This window comes from Octodon degus, unplaced genomic scaffold (assembly GCF_000260255.1).
Source record: "Octodon degus isolate 3935 unplaced genomic scaffold, OctDeg1.0 scaffold00039, whole genome shotgun sequence".
NCBI lineage: Eukaryota > Metazoa > Chordata > Mammalia > Rodentia > Octodontidae > Octodon > Octodon degus.
This window is the reverse complement of record NW_004524615.1, coordinates 5,171,193-5,195,230: the sequence shown is the minus strand read 5'-3', so window position 1 is coordinate 5,195,230 and position 24,038 is coordinate 5,171,193. Positions and strand designations below refer to the sequence as shown.

The following is a 24,038-nucleotide window of genomic DNA, read 5'->3' as shown; positions in this document are numbered from 1 at the left end:
TGGTCTATTGGCATAAAGTATTTGTAAAAAAGGTCGTAAACACCAATTAACCAAGTACATTTAATGTACACATGGCCCTATGTTAAAAGTATAAAGGAGAGAAAGTATAGGACTTTTAACTGTTGATCATGAAGTAAACCACCCTGTTAAGACTTGACAGAACTTTAAAAAAAATTGCTTAAACATAGGAATTTAAGACTTTACTTTATTCAGCAAAATCATTTATTTACACAATGGGGAACGCTGGTTTGATTTTGTCAATAAAATAAAAACAAATGGAACAGAGACAACACCGAAGTGCGTGTTCACCCAGCTGGCCTGCCGTTTCCTTACCTGTACCGGAGCATCAGGGTGCCGGCGTCTCGCAGACACCGGCTAACAACTACCACACAGGTCCACTAACAACCTGGGACTTTTCCAATGTAACTGTCAACTTTTTATTTTTTTATAAATATATAAAAAAACAAAAAGTGAGTGGAACCAGCATTATGATGTATTACAGAGTATATGTAACCCTGCAGTCGGCGGAGCGGGTCAGTCAGTAAAAACCTTATCAGACCATCTATAGTTTCAGAGTGATCACTTTTGCAGACCACTAATACAGAATCCAACAGGTGAAAAATATAGCACTTTCTTTAGAAGACAGCAATGATCTGATAAGGATCTGACAATGGAGTCAAGGTGGGAAATAAAAGGGATTGCAGAGCAGAGCCCCTACTAGAACAAGCTAACTTTCCAGATTTTCCAAATTTAAAAAATAAAATAAAACAAAAACAAAAACAAAAAAAAAGAAACAAAAAAACACTTCAACATGAAGCTACCATACAAAGTTCTTCCATTTTTCTTTGTAAAAAGTTCAGAGTTTGCAATTTAATCCTGGGATTTTAATGTGAAGGACAGTTTTGGCCTGGACTTCCCCTTGCCCAGGATAATTTTTTGTTCTTCTTTTTGTTGTCGTTGTCGTTCCTGTTCTAGTTTCATCCTTTCCTCATGAATCTTTCTTTGTTCTTCAACAATTCTCAACTGTTCTTCAGCCTGCAAGGTAAAGGTAAAAGCAGAAGTCAGAAGCTGCCGTGTCTTCACAGTGCCCCTGCTGGCGTCCAGGCTGCCGGCGGACAACCGCAGTGCAGACCGGGCACAGCAGCGTGGCCGCACAGCAGGCCTAGGCGGGATTCAGGGTCAGCATGTGACTGAGGGATCAGGAAAGGATGCCTAGTAACTGTACTCACATTAATGAACAAATTAAGTAACAAATTGTAGGAAAAGCCACATTTCAAAAATGGAAACATCTATAAAGCATGCCTTGAGATCCGCCTTGTACCCTCCCTGCCTTCAGTGTACCAGATGAACTTACTGTGGATTATAAATCCAGACACAGACTACTCTATGTTTATAGTTAGAGGTATACAAACCCTACAGAAATTCCCCCCACAGCCACACCATGCTGTCCATATATAACCAAGCAAGAAACAACACAGGCCCAATTTCCTGGAGAAGAATGTGGAAACTTTCTGTCCTAGCTGACTGTAAAACGCTAGCTAACTTCAAACGGTATCATTAATTCCCATAGTGCCTCCAACCGCTTCAATCTTAGGCAACTGATTTCCTTCCTTTATTTTTTCACAGAAGATTTTACCTCTTATCAAGAAAGGTCAGGCCATTCTCATGAACTCTATCTCTGACCCATCTCTCCTTCCTGCCTTCCAAGGATACCACACTTGCTTCCTCCCTCTGAACCAGACCCAACTCCTTTTCTGCCAAGGGACATAGAGCAACAACGAAGGGAGTCTGGGCGGACTGAGTCAGTAGAGGACAAAGACAAAGCGCAGCACCTGACAACACAGACCGCTGCTCCTTCTGCTCCTGGGGTCGCCGGCTCTAAGCTCACTTAACAAAGAAAGGCTGTTCTCACTGAGCCTTGGGTTTTCTGCTGATCACATTCACAACTCTCTGATCTTGAGGTAAAGCACTCACATCTTCCAGGCTGCCTTCTTACTTCAATCCCAAGTCCAACGTTACATCCTTGCTATCTCCACTATTCTAATGAAACTACGTTCAACGTGGCCAGTAACAAACTAAACGCAATGACATTTCTCTTTGCTAGGACAAATGCTTCTGCTTCCTGACGTATCCTCCCACACTGTGCAAGCAAAGCTCTAAGGTGTTCCACCTATCACTCCTTCAGACTCCAGGCTGTTAAAATAGTTAGAACTTTATTCTACGGGTAGCAAAGCAAGGAAAAACAAAGCACCTCTGAGTACATCAAGACAAAGAGGTTTCAAGACAATGAAGTGGGCAGCCTGCCACACAGATGACAGACTGTGCAGGGACAGCAAACCCACAGGGTGAAGCACACAGAGGAGGGCTGGTGAAATAGCTCAGCGGACTAAAGCATCTGCTGAAGCAAGCAAAAGGACTGTAGTTTGATCCTGGGTACTGCACGCCACTCCAGCCCTGTCCCAGGGCGGGCTGAGCCTGCCAGAGTCTCCCGCATATGCCTGTAATCCCAGTGCTGGGGAAGCTCAAAGCACAAGAATGACTATGAGTCCAAGCTGTGTAGTGAAACCCTACAACATCCAAATACATAAAAAAATAAAAATAAAAATAAACCAGAGAACAGAGAAAGGCAGCAGCTGGGGGAAGGGGGAGCTAAAAACCCAAGAGTCAGCTACAGAAGACAGAGCTCACCCCGGCCACATGCTGCACTCGCAGCTGGCCAGTGGACACCACTTGCGGATGGGCCCTTTGTAATCCCAGGGGCTCAGGTCTGCCCTAAAGTCACTGTCCATGCTGTGCAGGGCCCACAGCTCAGCTACCTCCTCCCCCTGCCGGCTGGTTATAAACACTTGACAATGCTTCGTTTCCATTTGCTCTGCTCAAGTTTACTTCCATTTCTACTGCCACCAGATGCGTGCAGGGCCACACATCTCTTACATCTTTAAAAAGTGTTCCTGTTCACACTGTTTCTCAATCCATCCTGCAAATAGAGCTAGACTCACCTTTCCTTATCACCTCACCCTCGAGGACTTCCAATTTTCCATGTTTTCCACTCTGTACTTAACAGCCCAGGATCCCCCTTTACTGGCTTTAGGATTTTCACTGAAACCCTACCATTGACAAGTGCCATAACCGGAAGGTTTTTTTCACTAGTAACTACCACAAAAAAATTAGGCTGTGGAGATAGCTCAGCAGTCTAAGCACCTGCTTAGACAAGCGCAAGGACCCAGGTTCAATCCCTGGAACCACATGCTGTGTGGGTCCCATCCCAGGCACTCAGAGCCTGTCACCAAGACCAAACATGGGGCTCACACCTGTAATCCCAGCACTGGGGAGGCTGAAACAGGAAGATTAGTAAGACAGTGAGCTCTGCAGAGACCCTGAACCAAACACACATTTAAAAAAATAAAATAAAAACTGTGCTTCTGATCTGCAGCGAATTCATATGCCAGCTCTTCATCCAGTTTCAGTAAGCCCCCCACATATAGGAAAGGGCTTCAGGATATGCAACTGAACTCTGTGTGCGCAAGTGCTTGGGAAGCCTCTGCAAAGACAAAAACTCAGGCTGGCTTTTTCCTGAAGTCAAACTCTGCCCTAGGACACGGAGCAACAACTCTGGGGAACAAGGCTGCAAGGACCAAAAACAGTATCACAAACTTCAACCCCCCAAGAGGAATTTAGGTAAAATTGAAAGTACGCAATTTCACCTAATCACACAGAAAAAAATTTGAAAGCATGATAGGGTATGCTATCTGAACAAAGGACACGATGATACTACTAAAACTGGGTTTCTTAAATGGCTTTTATCCAATAACTTAATTTTACGGAAGTTACTGGCAAGCCTGTACAAGGCAACACTGATTATTTTCACAAGGTCACTTATCACAATGTATTTGTAAAATGAGGGTGAAAAAAGTGAGTATCAACTGCCTACTGACTAAATCACAGAAGATCTACAAAACTGAAGACTATAAAACTTTTAAAATGGCGTGGCAGTGATGGAGAAAGGCCATGTTCTGGAACAGGTGAGTCTGCACGATAATGTTAAAGTGAAGAATGAGAAGTAGCAAACGCCACACAACATTCGACTTTGCAAAAAATAAAAAAACATTCGACTTTGCACAAAAAAGAACAAAAATAGTATGTATCTCATCAACATGCCTTTCAAAAGAGCCTAAAATACATACACACACACACACACACACACACACACTTTTCCAACAGTAAGGGGAAGCAGGGAGGTGGGGGAAAGGTGAAGGAACTGGACTTTTACTTATCTAAGAAAAAGAATAGGGGCCGGGGAGATGGCTCAGTGCAATAAGCACTTGCCTGGCAAGTGCAAGGGTCTGAGTTCAATCCCCAGTTCTGCCAAAAAAAAAAAAAAAAGAAAGAAAAAGAATGCAATCGCAACTCTAAGATCACATTATCTAATCAAAAAATTAAAACAATTAAAAATAAAACAGTATTTTTTCAGAAATACTAATTATACGCCACTGGAATTACTTTTAATTTTTAAACATTTATTTGTGTGTGTGTGTGTGTGGTCAGCTCAGCCCACCAGGGGGCGGGGCTGGCTGGCATGTGGTGCTGGGGGATCGAACCGCGGTCCCTGTGCTTTGCCAAGCTTGTTCCAAGTAGGTGCTTTAGACCGCTGAGCCATCTCACCAGCCCGAATTACTTTTAATTATAAGAAAACAAACCAAGCGTCCTTTTCAGTCAGGCCCAGAAACCTGGGACCCAGGGGCCTGAGTGAGGAATGTCCCAGCAGCTGTGAGTGTCTCACACAGTGCAAGCAGGAAGGAAAGCATCCTGCCTTCATGGGAGAATATCTGTATTTCCCTCCACTGTAGCTTTACACTTCTAGAAGAGTAAGACTCCTTACCACAAACCCAAAGCCACCCCTGTGTGGTCAACAGTGGTCCCAGGCTTTGTGATGTGGCTCTAACCCCAGACCTGCTTATTGGGTGTTTTGCTAAATGCTGGACTTGGAAATTTTGAATCCCAGCTGAAATACTTGCCAGAAAATACCCACTGATTTTCTCCCTTCTTTTATTTCACATTTAGATACATAGAAGGAGAAATGTTATACTGACCCTCAGGACTGCATGGCAGGCACATCTGAGGCCATGGAAAAAGCTAAGCAGGACAGGTCTTGCTAGCCCTCGAACCCAAGACTGCACCCTGCTCCTCAGAGTGAACGGTGAGAACACTGCACATGAGACAAGGCTGCACCACCAGAGAAGAGCTCGGGTACGCTCCCAGTGTCTGTCTTCTACTGCCTCCTGTACCCAGACAGCCTTGGTGCTGAACTTAACTTTTACCACTGTTAAACTACTTACAAACTGCATCAAGGTGACTAGCAACTGTCCCTTTAGAAGGTAAAGATAACGAAACTCACTTAGAACATACATATGCACACACACACGCACGTATATACACACATACAGGCTGGGGACATAGCTCAGTAGAATAAGTCCTGAGTTCAATCCCCGGTACAAGAAGGAAAGAAGAAAGGAAAGAAGGAGGAGGGAGAGAGGAGGAGGGAAGGAGGAAAGAGGGAGGGAGGAGGAGGGAGGGAGAAGGAAAGGAGGAGGAAACAGGGAGGAGGAGGGAGGAAAGAGAAGGTGAAGGAGACAGAGGAGGAGGAGGACAAGGAGGAGGAAGAGGAGGAGGAGAAGGACCACGACAACACACATGCATGGACAAAATCCGACATGACTAGGATTCATGCCACTCCTAAGAAACATGGACTCTGGCATTTTAAATCTTCCAAAACACAAACCTCAATCCACTGTCATGCGATTCCTTGATGCATCATCTTCTCTATGTTGTATGAACACACTTCTCACTACAGCTAACCAAATGAATAGGAAAACTTAAAAAATAAATGAGATGTCATTAGAAAACCACAGGCTAGGAGGCACACAAGCCTGAGACACACGCAGCGAAGTCATGCCTGCAGTTATCGGCATGGTCTTCTTGTCCCAAACCTGCAGCAAGACATCACGAGGGCTGGAGACGGAGCTCAGCCACATGGCACTGGTCTGCGTGCAAGGCAAGGCCTACAGCTCAGTTCACGGTACCAAAAACCAGGTTTCATTAGCTACCACCCATCACTGCGCACGCCGCCTCCTGCCTTCTCTTCTCCATCACCTTCTTCCTACCATTAACACCTTAACTCATGTTGAAATTTCAAACTTGGATCAGATCCCACTATTCTACTGACAACTGCTTCCAGACAGAAGTAACCGCTAAGCGACCAAGGCACGCACACATCTAGCAGTGACGGCAAGCTGGGCAAGGTGGCACACACGTGTACTCCCTGGGAGTTTGAGGCCTTTAAGACAAACCCGACCCACACGGCGAGACTCTGTCTCAAGCCCCTAAATGCTGGTTTTATTACTGATCTAATCAGTATTAGATGCAAAATCACTACCTCAGAGCTCACAAACACTGCTCTGCAATGCTGCCATGAGGAATGTGTGCTTTCTGCCTGCTTTAAACTTTATATTCTAGCAATGCAGAAGCAGCAGCCCATGGAGCGCTCTTACCACGCTGTTGTTCTGCCAGGCCGTTCCCAGGCGTGACTCAGTTTTCTCTGCACACTGGCGATCTGTGGCACTGTAGCACGAAGTCACTCTGCTTGCGGCAACAGCCGTGTGCTCTCCCTCACTCTGCACACCCCGCCAGCCCACAGGTTCGCCCACAGCTGCGCTCTTCAGTTTCCAAGAGCTGCTGCTTCATGCAGGCAGGCCCCGCATCCGGAGCAGCTTTCTACTGTCGGCTTTCTGTCCGTCCCCCAGGCCCCACCTAGCGGCAGGCACTAGCACACTGCACTCTGCTGCACTGTCGTCATTAACACGCGGCCAAGGGGCCGCCCCCCTCCAGCGCTGGCTGGCAACCTTCTCCTCACACAGCCCTACCACTTCATCCCAAATGAAGTCATCTGACACTTGCATCTGGCACCTGCATGCACAACACTGCTACCATCCCAAGAGTAGGTACCGTGTCATTTCCACTTACATGCACTCGGCCTCCTGTAACTGCCCTCCTGCTGTACTCACTTCCTGTGCCCGCTGTAAACAACGACCACAAGCTGGGTGGCTCAGAACAGAACTGTCCCGGAGGCCCAGGCATCTGGAGGTGCGCAGGTGCTGGTGGGACGCGCCCCAACAAAAATGGCGGCAGCCTGCACCTGCCCCCGCCCCTCCGGCCTGCTGGTGGCTGCAGATCACAGGCCACTGTGCTCTTCAAGGGCGCGGTGTGCTCTTTGGGGTCTTTGGGGTTGCCTCCCTCCCTCACAGCCTCAGTGTCACTTTTCATCCTTGGTGGTGGCACTTCCGCTATAGCTTCAAAAACCTCACGGCTTAGTGCATTTCCTGCTGATATAACAAAATACCACCAACTGGGTACATTATCAAGAAATGGAATTTATTTTTCACAGTGTTAACTCATGGTGAGAGCGTCCTTGCTGTACCGGCTCAGGGCAGAGGGCCCACTGGCTAAGGGGGAAGAGAGGATGGACGCTCCAGCCGCTCCCCCAAGCCCTGGCAGCACACCTCACTGGGCTGGAGAATCGCAGAGCAGGCACATGCGCTGGCTCCTGCTACAACTCGGCGAACTCTGTGATCTCTTCCTGCTGTCCATGAGCGGCACGCAGCCGCACTGCACCGTCCACATTTGACTGAACTCACCCTGAAAACTCTGCCTTACACAGCATCACAGGCCACCATGCAGTTAGGGCTTCCAGTACCGTTTCGGAAGGGACCTGTCCTCCCTCATTTTCTATTACAGGTCCTCCTTGTTTTTGAGCCCTTACCAGAAAGTCCCTATTTCTGCCAAATCTTTCCCCCCCATCACCCCAAATCTTTTTTAAAGCAATGTATGCATTTTCTACATCAACATCCTTCCAGATTCTACCCAATCTGAAAACTATGTTGGTATTTACAGGTCAAAACAGTAGGTTTACTCCTGAGGCCATCAGCAACTACAACAGCAGGCCGGCCAAGAGGGACGCAGAAGGCCACGGCCACAGGCATTTTGGGAAGGGCTCTCTGCCCCGATCCTGGGAGCTGGGGGCCCACTGCTCTCGCTGGGGCCCATCAAGGTCTTCTATTTAGACACACAGGCACACCAAGCTTTTAAGAGAAGCCCGCAATTCGCTGCTCCTGGCCACATCCCCACTTGCACTGACTCAGCAGCAGCGTCTCTCCCAGTATTCCCAACAAGCTCTAACCAGACAAGTTTCTCTAGATGCCTAAAGCTAAGCACCCCTGGGGCCTGAGTCGAGGACACTAAATACCAGCACCACATACCACCCCACCAGCCCAAGCCAGCTTCCCCTAAATGTGACTGTGTTCTCCTTTTTCTTTTGGTTGCATGGCAGGCCCAGAGATGAACCCCCAGCCCCTGGGACTGCTTGCAGGTGCTTTATTCCCCTGAGCTATATATATGGCCAGCCCTTGTGTTCTCCTTCGAAGCATACTTTCTGCACCACGAGCACTGAGGAAAGCGTCTTTCCTCGTAATGCTCCCCGCATGCTGTGGGTTACTTATATGCGTGTTCCAGTAGTTATATTAGCTTTCTTCTTCCTCAGACTGAGCCACTCCAAAATACATTCACACTCACAAATGCAAACACCCACATCATCAAAATAATTTACTTTTAAAATGTTAAAACAGTGCTGGCCCCACCCCTGGCATTGAGACTGGGCGTGGTGGTGCACTCCTGTAATCCCAGCAGTTGAGAGCCTGGAAACAGGAAGATCACAAGGGTCCTATCTGTGTAATGAGACCCTGCAGACCCAGTACTATGTTAGAAAAAAAGTGAAAATACAAGTACTAACAACAGTTGGAAGAAAAACAGGAATGGTGTTTTTTAAACTTTGAAATAAGTTCTTGGGCTGGGGAGATGGCTCAGTAGAATAAGTGCTTCCCTGGCAAGCTCAAGGGTCTGAGTTCAATCCCTGGTTCCGCCAAGAAGAAAAAAAAAAAAAAAGAAAAAAGAAAAAAAAGAAAAGAAATCCTTACGTTAGCTTCTTTACTGTAATTTTAAACTGTTCTAGACCATATTTTCCACCTCCATTCTGTCAGCCTCTTTCTGGTTAGGCTGTGTGCTAGGATCAGGAGACACAAGTTACTGCTCCAAACGCCTGCTCAAGTAAAAGAGGGCAACTCACACAGTGAACTGCTGCACACTGAGTGCTGAGTCTTTAAACCAAAAAATTTCCAATAAGGTTAGGATAAAAAAAAAAAAAAATAAGTGACAATACAACTTATTATAAAAGAAACCTGTTCTAAACTACCACAAATTGTGCAATTCTCTCCATATCAGGGTTCAAAACCTACTAGAATAGCCCTCCTCTTGCCTGAAACTCAAAGTACTTAATTTTTTTTTTTTTTAAATCAAATTATAAAGCATGGAATCACTCCATAAAAACTCAAAGAAAGGAGGGGAGAAAGCTCAGCAGCATAAGTGCCTTTCTGAATTGCAAAGTCCTAAGTTTGACTCCTGGTACAAAAAAAAAACTTTTAGGGCCGGGAAGATAGCTTAGTGGTGTAAGCACCTGCCTAGCCAAGCACAAGCTCCTGAGTTCAATCCCTGGTACTGCAAAAAAAATAAAAATAAAAATAAATAAATAAAATAAAAACTAGAAGAAAAGTAAAGCAGATGCAAATGCAGTCCCCCACGTCGGGTCTGTACATACCAGCTTGGCCTGCGCTTCCGCAATTTTTCGGTTATTCTCTTCCAGTATTCGCTCCAGCTCCTCACGCTTTGCTCGTTCTTCCTCCTACAGGGGAGGACAGGTTAAGATGTTAGAAAAAATAAATTGTTTATTGTTTGTGTCAATACTCACTAATCTTGCTCTGCCTCTTTGGTCTGACTTAAGGGTAGCTATACAGCTCCCTTCTGTCTGACAAATGACAAACTGTGCAGCCACTAGCACTGGTGTCTAGCACTGAATTTACATCATCCCTCCCAGTCCAAACAGCAACCGACTAAACCCTCCCTAGGATAGTTTCCTGGTAATTATTACTAATACTTTAATATCACACAAATCAACAAGGACAACTACAAAACTGGATAGTATTTACCAAATTAAAAAAATAATATATAAAATATAAATAAAGTGAATATTTGTCTCACCAATCATGTATACCTACGTATTCTTTACCTATACTCCTTTAATCAGCATTAAAAGTTGAATATTTACTGTCTTGTCCAGTGTCCTGCAGAGTGTGCTCCTCGGCTGCCATACGCGCCAGCTTCCTCTTTAAAATGATTTGTACTGTTAGCTTGGCAATACCTGCATCGGCAGCTCAACCATTTATAAAGGAACAACATACAAGGGAGGCTGAGCTGAGGAATGCAGATGTTTATGGTAAGAAGGAACAAAAAATGTAATTCATCATTCCTAAGGCAAACAATTAATAAGAAAAATACATTTACTGTTAGTGAAAAATACAAATGGTAATCCATACTTCATGGAACTACGGGCTTCTTCCATGGGGAAAATGGGCTTAACACTCAGATGTTGACAACTGCTAAAGGCAGCTTAAACTGTCACCTACAGTCTGAACTGAAATTCAGGAATCCAGGGGATGCATGGTCAGGAAATAAAACTCTTCAGTAATTTATTTTTCTTGGAGAATTTAATGCAGTTTTATAATGCAAACTATATGAACACTGCTTGATGGTTTGGGCAGTGTTCAGATCACAGCATACATAGTCAAATGATTTTATTATTTGGAAAGACTGTCAAGAGGGTTGTGTCCGTGTAAAAAAAAAATTGTTAATACAAAACAAAAAGCAAATGAAGAGAAAAAAATCTTACTATGATTAATAACTCGCTACAAGAGAGCACAATTACTCCAAAACTTAGTATTAAAAGCACTGATGCAATTAAAAATTTCACACATTCAATATCGTAGTCTGAATCCACTATTAATGAAGACGTGTATCTAGAGACAGGACAAGGGCAAACGCAACTTAAAAGCTACGCTTACTGGAAAGCAAAGAGATTAATATGACAGTTAACTTGTCCCCAATCACGCCAAGATGGAAAATGACAACGAGTCATTGATTTTTTTAAGTCAAATATTTCAGTTTAAAAGAATTTAACTTCAGAATTTCCTAGGTCACGCCACTGGGATGCACATTCGTCGCGCAAACCACACTGCTGGACACTCAGTGCTGTAAGTGATCTGCCTCGAGTGCTAGGCGGCTTCCACCGAGCTCTAGGACCCTGGAGTAATCAGTGCGCGCAAGCCATAAAGCTTCAGTAGCAAATTACTGTCTCACAGAAAGACATTTTCAACTTCTGCTCCCGCTGCTGACAAAACAAATCATGTGTTTAGCTTGACTCCAGACAAGGACAACCTGTTCCTTCATAACTCTCTAGAGAAAAAAAGGAGTTGTTAGTAGGTACTAAAAAAATGGACGAATGCTCTGGACATGGTTTCCTAAAAAGATTCCTTGAAACACATTAGGAAAATGGAGGGCCTTATGATCAGAATGCTAGAATTAGTCCACTGTATTGAAGCAGGATTTGGGGAGGGAAAAGGGAACAAAAGAAGGAAAAAGAAGAGTGAGAAGACCTATTTACCAACAGCAGGTACTGTCGCTCGGTATTAGGCCCTGCTCTTTGCACTCTGACTGAAGGCAAAAAGCCTCTCACAGTCTAGGTAACAGAGTGATGAACAGAAAAGAATGTACAACCACAGGAGGATTTCCCACTGTTGCCCTTCGCCACTCCCTATCTCCCCCACCCTCCCAAGAGAATGTAAGTCCTGCAGCCATGGCAAAAGTTTCAAACACTTCTCAAATATGTAAGCCAGTTCCATTAAATCAAAAAGGTATCCTTGAATAAGTTTTATGAAAGTAACTTTTAAGTATCAGTCAGCACTTGTGAATAGGCTAAAAAATTAACTTTCGCAGCAATGTGAGTTTAGATGAGAAAGGAATGCCATAGTCTGTATTCCATCTCTTTCTGAACTGAGCAGGAGGCACAACCCAACACTGAAAGTTTTGCCATGGACTGTCTCTACTTTCCAAACGACCGAGCGTTACCTCTCTGGCTTTTTGTGCAGCAAGCTCAGCTTGTCTCTGTCGCTCGAGTTCTTCGAGCAACTGCTTTTCCATGATGCGCTTGGCTTCCTCCACCCTTCGGAGAACTTCGCGCTCAATTTCATCCTTCCTTTTCTCCAATTCTTCCTCTACCCTTTTTGCCACCAACTCTTCCACTCTTCGTGCTGTTTCTTCCTCGATGAGTTTCTCTTCTATTTCCTGCTGCCGACTAGTAAGCAAAGCACAAAAAGATAATATTCTCAACACCTAAAAATTAAATCCCCACTCATTTTAAGATTGGCAAATCACTGAACCTCATTTTATCTAAGTAAAATCTTGTATCATTTTCTGATTATAGGAACTTGGCTATATAAAAAAAGCCTACTAAATTGTTACTCAGGAACTATAAGTTAGAAACAAGCCCACTCATTATTAACTTCATCAGAACAAGACAAGCTGTTAAAATACACAGATTTGCCTACTTGTAAATAGTGCAGTCCATGGACTGGCCTAGAACCAAGTCAGGAGAACTTACACACAGTGGGCACTTTGTTGAATGCACGTCCCCTTTACTTCTGACGCAAAGAGCAGACCGCGGAGACTTAAACTGCTGGCATAATTGCCTGCACAGCATTTACTAAACACCGACCAGCTTATTCACTGTTACGCAAGAGGAAAGGAGCTTTCTCTCTTCTATCTACTGACTGCAATCGCGAGCATCTCTCAAGGTGGCAGAAGTGGAGGAAAAACACACCACAGAGCTGTGGTGAAGTGCGACACTACTGTTGTAGCTACTGTGATTCCACTGTGAGCCTATAAACCAACTTATTCAACTTATTCAGAAGTCTGGGGTGAAAATATTAACACAACAGAAAGTAGCATGCAAATCTTACACATTTTATACCAGTGACAATCACCAGCCCCATATATTTGAAGACGGCTACAAAGAAAAACATTTTTCTCAAATATTTTCAAGTATTATGTTGGACAGATTGAGAATATGTTACAATCAATTCTCCTAGTTCTTGATGCGGCTACTAGAAAATTTCAAACTGTATTTTACTCTCATTACATTTCTGTTCAACAGCACAATGACACAAATTTGTGCTGAATGAATTAATTCAGAGGCCCGTGCAGTATACTTAAATTATAAGAAGCCAATTTAGGGGGCCTGCCCCTTAGTTCAGTTCTTTAAGTGGCTGCTTCAACAAAGCAGTCAGGCTCAGGTTTCTGTGGTTTGATCCCCACAACTCAAGCCAGCCAAACCTGCCCTGAAGGCATTTGGAGGAAAAAAAAAAAAAAAAAAAGACGCCAATTTATTAATGCTTTGACTTTCTCACAAACCCACCAAATTAAACTTGCAAATTTTATGTATTCTGATGGCTCATTTGACACACATATGAGGCAGTCCACAACGGATTAATAGACTTCCTATGTGAGCATTAAACATCTCAATGGAACTCAACTCAATTCTAGTCTGGGGGATGATTCCATCCCCACCTAAGAACTTTCATTCTCTAACCGTATTACTAACAACTGCTTCACTTCGGTCCCTTCACCTGCTACATCGTCTCGATAATTAGCACTTATGAGGACATAGTACATAACAGAGAACATCTATTCTCTCCTAAGGTCGTAGGCATCTGCAACGACCGCTATGAGGACTTCTGTTTCTTAAAATATTTTCGACCTAACACTAAATTTTTAAAAGGTATATGAAAGCCTAAGACATACTATGCTCATTTTGCTGCTTCTAGACAAATTTAGGATTAGGGTTAATTACAATAAACCTTTTACATCTATAGCACAGCTCAGAATAAGAGCATATGTTTCACAACACTAAAAATACAAGAGAAGCATCTGGAGGTTGGAGGTTGGATCCCCAGCCTGCCTTGCCAGGGCCAGCTCTGCCCCTGGGGCGTGCTCACAAGGCAACTGAGATGGGACATGGTGGTGTCGTGCCTGTAATCCCAGCACTTGGGAAGCTGAAAACAGGAGGATCACTACAATCCGATCTGTGTAGTGAGATCCTGTAGACCGTGCTCTTTAAAAAAAAAAAAAAAAGCATCTGAAGAATTGGTGATTTCAGTTCAATGTAAAGTGAATGCCAATTTCAATTTAAAGTTTCTCTGATTTATCCAGAGATAACTATCAGATAATAAGCAACACTGACAATGGCTGAATCTGAATGACAGGTATATAAGTACAGCAACATTCTACATCTGTATATAAACTTTATATTCCCACCCACATTTTCTAGTTGACTCTGGATATCAGTAAAAACAAAGCTTAGAAAAAATATTCAAAATCTCAAAAATATTAGAAGACAACCCTTAATTACCAATCCTAAATGGAACAGTGCTGATTATTCAAAAGAAATTTGAATAATTATGTTATTCAAAAGTTTTAATTAAAAATGTATACACTAAATGGAAAGTAAAACAAGACAAGGCCCTGTGTGAACTCACAATCAGAAAGGCTCCTGCTCAGCAATCTGCACAAGCGGAAGACCCGATACCTCACCAGGCCCCTACCAAGCTGTCCTGTCCCCAAGAGCTGCGCAGAACAGCCCTGCCAGTCAATTCCCAGATCCAGGCGGCGAGGAGGACTGGGCCGCTCAGAACAGTACCAGCTGCCTGCGTTCATCCCCCAGACACCAAGCCGGGCAGCAGGGCACTCCCAATCCCCAGGTCAGGGAGCACGCGCGGGAAGGCCTCAGGCCCAGCCAGGAGGGGCGGACCACATGGCCCCAGCAGCTTCTCCCCTCCCAGGCAGCTCCCCACTTCACAAGCCCCTGCAGCAGAGGCCAGGGCTGAAGACCACTGCGAGGACAGAAGTACTGCTGTCCTTGGGCCTGGGCTGTCACTGCTTTTTAAGAGTTGTGACCCAATGGCATTCTTACATTTTCCCCCACATTTAGGTGAATTGTTTCTTTGCCAGTAGGTGCTGGAGAAAGCATGGTGACTCTGGGTATTTCGATGGACCCAGTGCTGTAACACCAGATCTCTATTTTTCCCATTTTCAAGTATTATAAAAACACTAGAATGGTGGCTATTAAAAGTGAGAAAACAGTGAGAGCACAGTACCTTAGCACTGTTAAGCGTGGGACTTGGTGCAGAACAGGATTGCTAAAGTGTCTTTAAAGTGTGACCTCAATCCCAGGGGCTGCCTTCCAAGAATCACTCAGTAACTGTTAGCCAACAGTACGTCCTTAGTCCTTGGTGGGCCAAGAGCTTCACATAGCAGAGTCACCGTTTAAAACTCAGGACTCCTCCTACTAGGCGGGTATCAGCCTCTCATTTTTTATTTTTAATGAGAAAGCTGAAGCTAAATTGTTTCTGACTTCAAGCTCAATGGATGTTGCTGAGCTGTGACTACAGATGTGCAGATTCCAGAGTAATACTACACTGTCTTACCTGGTTCTCCAGTGATACACGAGACAAGGATGTGTGCAAAGTAAGTACTACAAGAGTTCCTTGGGGCTGGGGAGATGGCTCAGTGGAATAAGCGCTTCCCTGGCAAGCAAGCGCAAGGGCCTGAGTTCAATCCCTGGTTGCAACAGAATAAATTTGGCTCACACTCTATAAAATATAACTCGAAATGGATCATATCCCTAATTAGAAGAGCTAAAACTAAAAAACTCCTAGAAAAAAAAAAAAAAAGGAAAAGTCTGACAGTTTCTAACAACAGCCAGATTACCATGCCATTGTTTCAAAAGGTACATTCCAGTAACATACAGCTCCACAAAGAGAATCTGCTCAAAAAACCTGCTCTTGGCCCTTGTCTTACTTTTCTTTCATTGCCGAGATAAAATACCCAGTACCCAAAGTTAAAGGAGAAAGTTTATTTAGCTCAGCTTGCAGGAGGTCAATCCACACCTGGCTGGCTCCAAGGCAAGGTGGTGTGGCCAGACAGGCTTAGCAGGGGAGACATTCATGGGGGCAGAAGGTAGCAAACAAGAGACCTTAGCAGCTTCTCTCTGCTCCCTTTACACTCACTCTAGCCTACCAAGATTAGGACAGTTCCAAACCAGTCAGTGGACTGACTCAGTAACCACACTCTAGATCCAGCCACCCCTGAAAAAGCCCCATGATGACCACATGAGGCACTCAAGAGACATCTAGATACATGCCCGCCCGAACAGCCCTCATGGTGAGCTTCTATAGTTCAGGTCTTCTTTGTATTTATTTATTTTTTTTAATTTTTATTTAGTACAGGGTCTATAGGTCTCATTACAAAGACTGGACTCATAATGATCCTCCTGTTTTCAGCCACCCAAGCTCTGGGATTACATAGGCGCATTAGTCTGCCAAGCTATCTGGCCGGCCCTCTAGAGTTCAGGTCTTAATCATCCCACAGAAGTCTAACATTACAAGGCAGACCTGGTCACCTGGTCAGACAGGACAGTGCACAGGGGTGTGACTTTAAGAGCAACATTTCCTCTGGTTGCTCCCTGCTCTCTGCTCTCTGACAACGGGTGCCATGAACACGCTTTCCTTGGTCACACTCTTTCAACTATGCTGTTTTCCTAGCCTTACACTGAGCCCACAGAAACTGAGCCCAAGTGTGTCTCTCCCCTTTACGCTGTGGATGCTGGGTGTTCCTCCCAGTGACAGCTAATGCTGAGCCCCTTTCAGGTGTCTTCTAAGAATTGCCTGCACAGACCCAGTTCAGTTTAGGTGCTCTTAATGTGTGAGGCAGATAAGCACCGAGGGTAGGCAGAACCAGCTATCACAGGGTGGAGTAAGTCAGCAGGCCAGTGATGTTCCCATGATTTGCTGCAAGGCATTTTCAGCTCCAAAAGTTCCCACATGTACACACCACCTCAAAAACATACAAAAGAAAACAGAAATACTGATATAAAAGACGGGTGAGAGGGACTCACACGCTACACTGCCGAGACATCCTTTTTGAAGAAAAAAAAAAAGATTTATGTATTTATTTGGCATAGGGTTTCGCTGCACAGCTCAGACTCATAGTGATCCTCCTATATCAGCCTACCCAGCACTGGAATTACAGACATGTGCTGCCACTCCCAGTTTCGGTTGCCAGCACAGCATATGGTACTGGGTATCGAACTCAGGTCCTTGCGCTTGCCAGGCAGGTACTTAGACCACGAAGCTATCTCCCCAGCCTGGCTCAAGGGACATCTTTTGAATTTAATTTATAACTATGTAAATTAGCTATTCAAAAATGAGAAGCATTCAAAGGCCTCTCTTTTGCTGGAGTCCCTAACCCCTGGCCCAGACAATTATAGGTTCTTTTCCTATAAGGAAAAGGCAAGCACTGCACGCAGGGAAGCTCTATCTGCATCCATTTCCCACTGCCATCACTGCCTGGGCTGCACCTCTCCTCACACCATGCGCGGCATCAAGATTCTCAAAGTAACAGGAACCTTCCTGTAAACTGCGCGTGTCAGAGATCTACATGGTGTGCTTCCATGAGTATAATCCTGAAACTACTCCAGCCCAGTGGAAAAACCACTTTCCACAAAACCTGTCTTTGGTGCCCAAGAGGTTGGGGCTTGTTACTTTTTTTCCTTCTTCTTCTTCTTCTTTTTTTTTTTAAATGTCTTTAGTACAGAGTCTCACTACACAAATGGGACTGGTGGTGATCCTCCTGTTTTCAGCCTCCCAAGTACTGGGATTATAGGCCACTATAGTATAGGCATGTGCCACCACAACCAGTCTCAGTCTCAGTCTCATCTCAGCATGCCCTGGGGGCGGGGGCAGCACAGCATGCCTGGGGTCCAACCCTGGTCTGAGTCTGCCTAAGGAGGTGCTTTAATCTGCAGAGCCATCTGGCCTGCCCTGCCTGCTACTGTACTGCTGTACCAAGACTATGACTCCTAAATTCACTCCCTCAGCTCAGCAAAGCACTTCATTAAGCCCTCCGAATTTTAAGCAGCAAACCAATCTGGTCTCCAATTGCACCAGAGCTCCTAACTGGTTAAACCTAACACATGATTACTGTTTTATTACCTTCTGCTGTCTACTCTGTTTCCACCATGAGTTTTCCATGGCCAATACACACTTCTGTTGCAGTTCTTTGTCCCTTGAACCATTTGCTTCTCTGCTTGGGCCATTTTGTACACTCTTGGTGTCAAGGAAATGAGTGAAGGCCCCTTCCCTAGGTGTTAGCCCTCCACTACCCACTTAGACCAGCTCAGGATAATCAGAACCAGGGCCCACGCAGGAATTACCAAACAGAAGCTCCCTCTAAGTTTCCCTTGCCTTGAACCAATGCTCAGCAAGTTTCCAAGGTTTTAGCCATCAGAAAATGATAAAGCCACTATAGGGCCAGCCAGATAGCTCAGGGGATTAAAACTCCTGCTTAGGCAGACATAGGGATCAAGGGTTTTATCCTGAGAGTCGTGTCAGGCATACACCTGTAATCCCCAGTGCTTAGGAGGCTGAAAACAGAAGAATCACTACTAGTCCGATTTGTGGAGTGAGACCCTGTATTAAACACATTAAAAAATAGACACACTATAAATGTGGCAGCCAGCATACAATTTCATATGCTCTATATGTTTCTAAAACTTGCCCTTCTTTTCCTGCCTGCCCTTACCACTGCCTCAACTTACTGTAACCCTCTCAATTTTCATCCTATAAAACCACCAAGGATCAGTTTAAAATTTAAAAGGAGAGAGCATGCAATTTTCCTGCTTGAAACCATATCTGTTTCTACAAAGAAATCAAAGCTCTTTTTATGGCACACAAGGACTCACCACAATTCCCAGCTTCCACCTCTCTAGCCACTTGAAGACCTTGGTACTTACTGTATTTAGAGAACTTCTCTAAGACCAGGATCACCGGATTACCTTAAAACTGCTTCCTTTCAACCCCCAATGGGTGGCTGGGGAGATAGCTCAGTGGAATAAGTGATTCCCTGGCAAGTGCAAGGGCCTGAGTTCAATCCCTGCCCCCCAAAAAAACCTCCAATGGGGGGCGGGGGAGGAGAGACTCCCACACATACCCTGGATCCAGCCTCACAATCTTCTTACATTCTACACTGGTTATTTGGGTCAAAGGAGACATGTGCCCACCAGAATGCCTCTTTTATATGAACAACTCTATCATTGTCACTTAATTTAGCACAGTGTACTACTACCTATTCCCTCTGAACTACACCATGATCTTACAAGGGATCAACGGTTGTTAACAGGGACTAGAACAGCACTTGGCACTTACAATCACTGAATACCAGTTGAATAAACAAACTAAGCAGGAACTTGTACAAAGAACTATTTCCTCCTAATCTCAACACTCCAAAGCCTACATCTCTTTTCATGGTCTCTGAAGTATTTCCAAAGCCTTACAGCACATTAGCATACAACGCCACAAAGGAATTTAGGGTCCAGGTGGCTATTTCCACATCCTTTCCCCTCCTAAAGGCTTTCAATTTAACCCTGAACCACATAACAGATGCTTCATCTTTCTCTTCTTTGCTCCTTATGTGGAGCTTGCCAAAATGTTTCCTTCCAAGGGCCAGCCAAATAGCTCAGCGGATTAAACGCCTGGAAGGGGCCAGGAGTTCAATCCCAGGCCTTCCGTGTCAGCGCCACCCCCAGAGCAAGCTGAGAAGGCAACTGAGACTGGACATGGTGGCCTGTGCCTGTAACCCCAGCTCTCGGGAGGCTGTAAACAGGCGGCTCAATGAGTCCAATCTAGTAGTGAGACCCTGAACACCCTGTACTTTCCTAAAATACAGGAAAAAAAAATGCTTCCAGTCTTCTCTGTATATCAAGATTCCTTTCAATTTTCCTATGCTTCTTAGCTCTTTAGCAAAGCCAAGCACTGTAATTATTCTTTGGAGGCCTCTTTTGATTTCACTGGAAAAAATTATGTCAGTGTTGTCTTAAGCAATTTTTCATATTCCAATTGAAAAGAGCTTTACCTGCCTTTTCCAGACCCAAAAGTTGGACTCTATTAAAACAAATGAGCAACAACCACCAAAAAATCAAGGTTTCTTGGACAACGACTTCATCTACACCTAGTTTCACTGACAGTCTCAAGTATTAAAAAGCCAGAGGCCCACGTTTTAAGGAAGTGTTGACAGCACAGCAGCTCGTTTCCTCTACAATACTAGTTACGCTCGGAAGCAACGGTGTGCTGAAAAGTTCCTGCAGTACAAGCACTTTTCATACACTCGCTGCAGAACTGTTCCAGGATGGGTGGCTAAAGAAAGAGCGAGCACACTGTTTAACCCCAAGCATCTTCCCGAGGCTTTTCAGAAATGCATACCCATATTACCAGTGTGCCATAATCCTCAAGTAAAAACAAAACTATACTGAAAAATAAAAACTCCACGTAGTTTTAGTTATCCGCATCTACATCTAGACCTGAGACTCAAAACAATAAATCGCATGATCTCCTGTAGCGTTTCAGATAAGGTCCCTTGATTTTGCCTACATAAAAATCCTGCCTGTAAGCACGACAAAAAATAAATCATTCAAGCATCTTCTAACCAAGTGTACTACAGGGTACATAGGACTGCACCTGCTCACTAGAGGGCCACAAGGCACCAACCTAGAAGGCAAACGGCCTGCTCGGGACGACGGGTCACGGGAGTGAACCAAGGGCCAAACCCACGCTGCACACTCCAGCGTGTCTCCCTTTTTACGTCTTACGGAAGTGGTAAACGTCAGAGCAAAGATGGGCGAACACCCCGCCTTTCGGAGAACACGCTCAAGCAACAACAGGCCGGCCGTGTAAAGAGGCGGAACCCCCGGCCCCAACGTAAGCATCGAGAGGGGTAACCGGCCGGCCGCGGACCGCACGGAGGACTCCGCCGCCACTTCCGGACTCCGCGGGCTCCGCTCGCGCCAAAATCGCCCTCGCCCGGAGTCCTTCCGGTCCGCTCGCGCTGCTCCCGCGCGGCCCCGCGGCTCCGTCCCGCGCCCCTGGCCCCCGCTCACATCTTTCGCTGGCGCTCGAACTCGGCCTTCTTCTCCTCCTCCTCGCGCTTCTGCTTCTCGTCGAGGCTGCTGCGCTTGCTCACCGTGCGCCCGAAGATGTCGATGCGGTCGGGCGGGGACGAGGCGCGCTCCCGCTCCCGCTCGCGCCGGGACGCCGCCGCGTTGGTGGAGCGCGAGCGCGAGCGGGACTCGCGCCGCCGGTTGCGCTTGCTCTCCCGGGACTTGGAGCGCTTCCGCACGCGCTCCTTGTCCCGCGAGCGCGAGCGGGAGCGGCTGCGCTTCTTGTTGTGCTTGCTGCTCTTGGCGTGCTTGGAGCGCGACGAGCTCCGGCTCCGCGACCGGCCCATCCTCCCGGCGGCGCGACGACCGCGGCCGCTGGCCCCTCGCGCGCGCACCCGCGCCGCCGCCTCCGGATGCGAGCTGGCTGTCCTGCGGAGGCCGGGGAAAGGAGCGCGGCCCGCCGGCTGACCTTCTGCGGCTCTTCGCGAGCTCCCACCGCCACGCAGGCCGCCTCCGACGGGAAGGCCGCAAGGCAAGGAGTCTCTAAGATGGCAGCGGAGGCTGCACCGGCCGCCCTTCCCACAATGCCCTGCGCGGAACGTGCCGAAGCGTGTGCCCCGCCCCCTAACGGAGGCTGCCGGAGATTGCCGAGCGTCTCCGAGCGCCCTCGGCTCTTTCCGTCTTTCCTGCCGGAAATCTGACACCACTGGCTGTTGGCCTAGCTCTGAGGGCTTTGATGTTGTGCGAACAAGCCAAAGCCAGGTACGAGCAGTAAGTCGCCTTTAGTGCTGTTTAAGTCGTTCCTCGGTCGGGGCCAATTGATTACGTTTTCTATGAACTGTTTTGCTCAGCCTTCCCTAAATGATCTCCCAGGCGCCTTGAGAAGAGCACCTCACTTGGGGCCTTTGATTTCCTCGCTGAAAGTGCAAGGACTGAGATTAGAAATCCCATTCCACTCGTGTGGTCCCGTGCACTGACACGTGCGCGCGTGTTACAGCAGCACGATTAGGGGCAGCCAAGCCCTGACTGCGAGTCTGCCCGCAACAGAAAAAGGGACAAAGAAAGTGTGCTTTCTTGGGCGTGCCAGATAACTGAGTGGAGCGCCTGCTTAGGCAGAGGCCAGGATTCGATCCCTGTGATCCCAGGCTTGCTGTGCCGGCCCTGTCCCGGGGCGCGCACGCTGAGATGGAGATTGAGACTGCGTGTGGTGGCGCATGCCTGTAATCTCAGCGTTTGAGGCTGTAAACAGGAGGATCACTATTAGTCGGATCTACGACCTGCATAGTGAGACCCTGTAGACCCTGTACTAAATACATTTTTTTAAAAAGTGCGCTTCCTGTACATAGGGCGATTTCATTTGTTGGAAGGGAATGGGGAAGTAGATCTCTCACAAATGGGAAGGGGCCAGTAGACCAAGGGTGAGCGTGGGTGAGGGCAAAGAAGGAAAAAGATTTAAGATGTGCCTGCTCAGGTGCCCGATGGGAGGGATGTAAGCGCTCTATGTCATGAACAAGCAGTAAAAATAAGGATACCGTATAAATGGGAAAGGCGGATTTAGAGTCCGAGAGGGCAGGAGGTGGAGAGGGGGAGGAGAATAAAAGAATCCAGGTGTGTCCCATCCTGTCCCTACTCCAGAGGATCCCCACAAGCAGCTTATAATATGGACATGGACTAATACAACTTTTTAAAATAGAAATGGAATCCTATGCCCAGGAAGCAAAACCCCTCTCCTCTGCGTAGGAAGGCACCACAGAGACCCAGCAGCAGCTAATGAAGCATCTTATCCTTTCTGTTCATCTGCCTGCAGGGCAAGACCCCGACGGTCGGTGCTCAGACTGAACGTGAGCGAGAGGGATCTAGGTGGGAGCTGGGCTGGCAGGCTGTGACCCGAGCCAGGAATGCACGGGCCCTTTTTGAAATGGATCACTGCAGGCTGTTTAGAGGTAGCTAGTGGGGTACGGGAAGCTCTGACTACAAAGCTCAGGCATCTGAAGAGTTAAGCAAAGGGATTTCTTTTTAAATTTTTTTAATTTTGATCTTTATTGGTACATGCTTGCAGGAGTGGTGGCTGCATGGGGTGTGTGTGTGCGTGGTGGTGCACGTGCACCGCATGCCTTAATTCTTTTGTCCCTTTGCCCTCTTCAGCCTCTCCACCCCATCTCCATGTCACCTTCTTCTTTTCAGAGAATCCCTAGCCCAGTTTCCTGTTAGCCACCTTCTTTTTGCTCTTGACCTTATTTGCACTTCAGGTTTTTCATGGAAGAGAAGGAATGCCGCGCGCACGCTTGTGCGGCTGGCTAGGCCGCTGCACGTTTCTTTCGTGGAGAGCAGTGAAGGCGTCTGGGAAGCGCCGGCTCAGGCGCAGGCGCTGACTCACTGCCAGCCGGCCTGCGGACACGTGACCTGGGCGCTTCCTCAAGGGAAGGCTCAGCCCTGGGGGAGGGGACACTTGCCCCAAGCGTGCAGAGCAGGCTCTTTCCTGGAATCAACGGGACAAAATAGTTCAGCCAAGTTAAGAGGTGGAGAACGCGAGTTTGGAGGCCTCGTGTAGACAGGTTAACACGGAGACCACTTGAACTGAGGGTGACAGGAGGAAGGGTTTCTGCGCAGTTGTTTCCCAGAAAACAAACGCTTCTTTTTTTTGGCAGAACCGGGGGTTGAACTCAGACCCTTGCGGCAAGCGCTTATTCTACTGAGCCATCTCCCCGGCCCCCAAACACTTCTTAATGCTATCTGCTTTCCAGGGACACCTGGCTTAGAAAATTTCCCTTGTCCCCGGAAGGACAGCCAAGGACACCCTAGGGACCCTCATTTCTCCCCTCTGGACCTTTCCTCTCTGAGCACTGACTGATTCCTCCCTCGCAAAGAACTTCTGTCAGTGATGTGCTTTCAGCAGTGATTCAGTTACTCTTCTGTGGTTGCTGGGACAAACACCTGACACTTAAAGTGAAGGAAGAAGGAAAGGTTTATTGAGCCCGCAGTTACTGGAGGTTTCCGCAGGCTCCAAGGCAGAGTGGCACATGGCAGGGAGCAACATTTCCTGGTGGCAGCAAAA

General features: G+C 46.5%; 1 protein-coding gene across 2 annotated transcripts; it reads right to left on the bottom strand.

The window, feature by feature from the left end:
• Positions 1-185: 185 nt before the first annotated feature.
• On the bottom strand, positions 186-21,584 carry Arglu1 (arginine and glutamate rich 1). Of its 2 annotated transcripts, XM_004631173.2 has the most exons (4): positions 20,984-21,574; positions 12,067-12,292; positions 9,704-9,787; positions 186-1,035 (listed from the first exon to the last, which is right to left on the bottom strand). In XM_004631173.2, exons 1-4 carry the CDS (start codon positions 21,328-21,330, stop codon positions 871-873), a joined length of 822 nt encoding a protein of 273 aa, XP_004631230.1. In that variant the 5' UTR covers positions 21,331-21,574; the 3' UTR covers positions 186-870. The 2 variants fall into 2 exon arrangements, with proteins under 2 accessions (XP_004631230.1, XP_023570945.1); XM_023715177.1 differs by lacking the exon at positions 186-1,035 and having other exon boundaries at positions 9,709-10,268; positions 20,984-21,584.
• Positions 21,585-24,038: the final 2,454 nt, after the last annotated feature.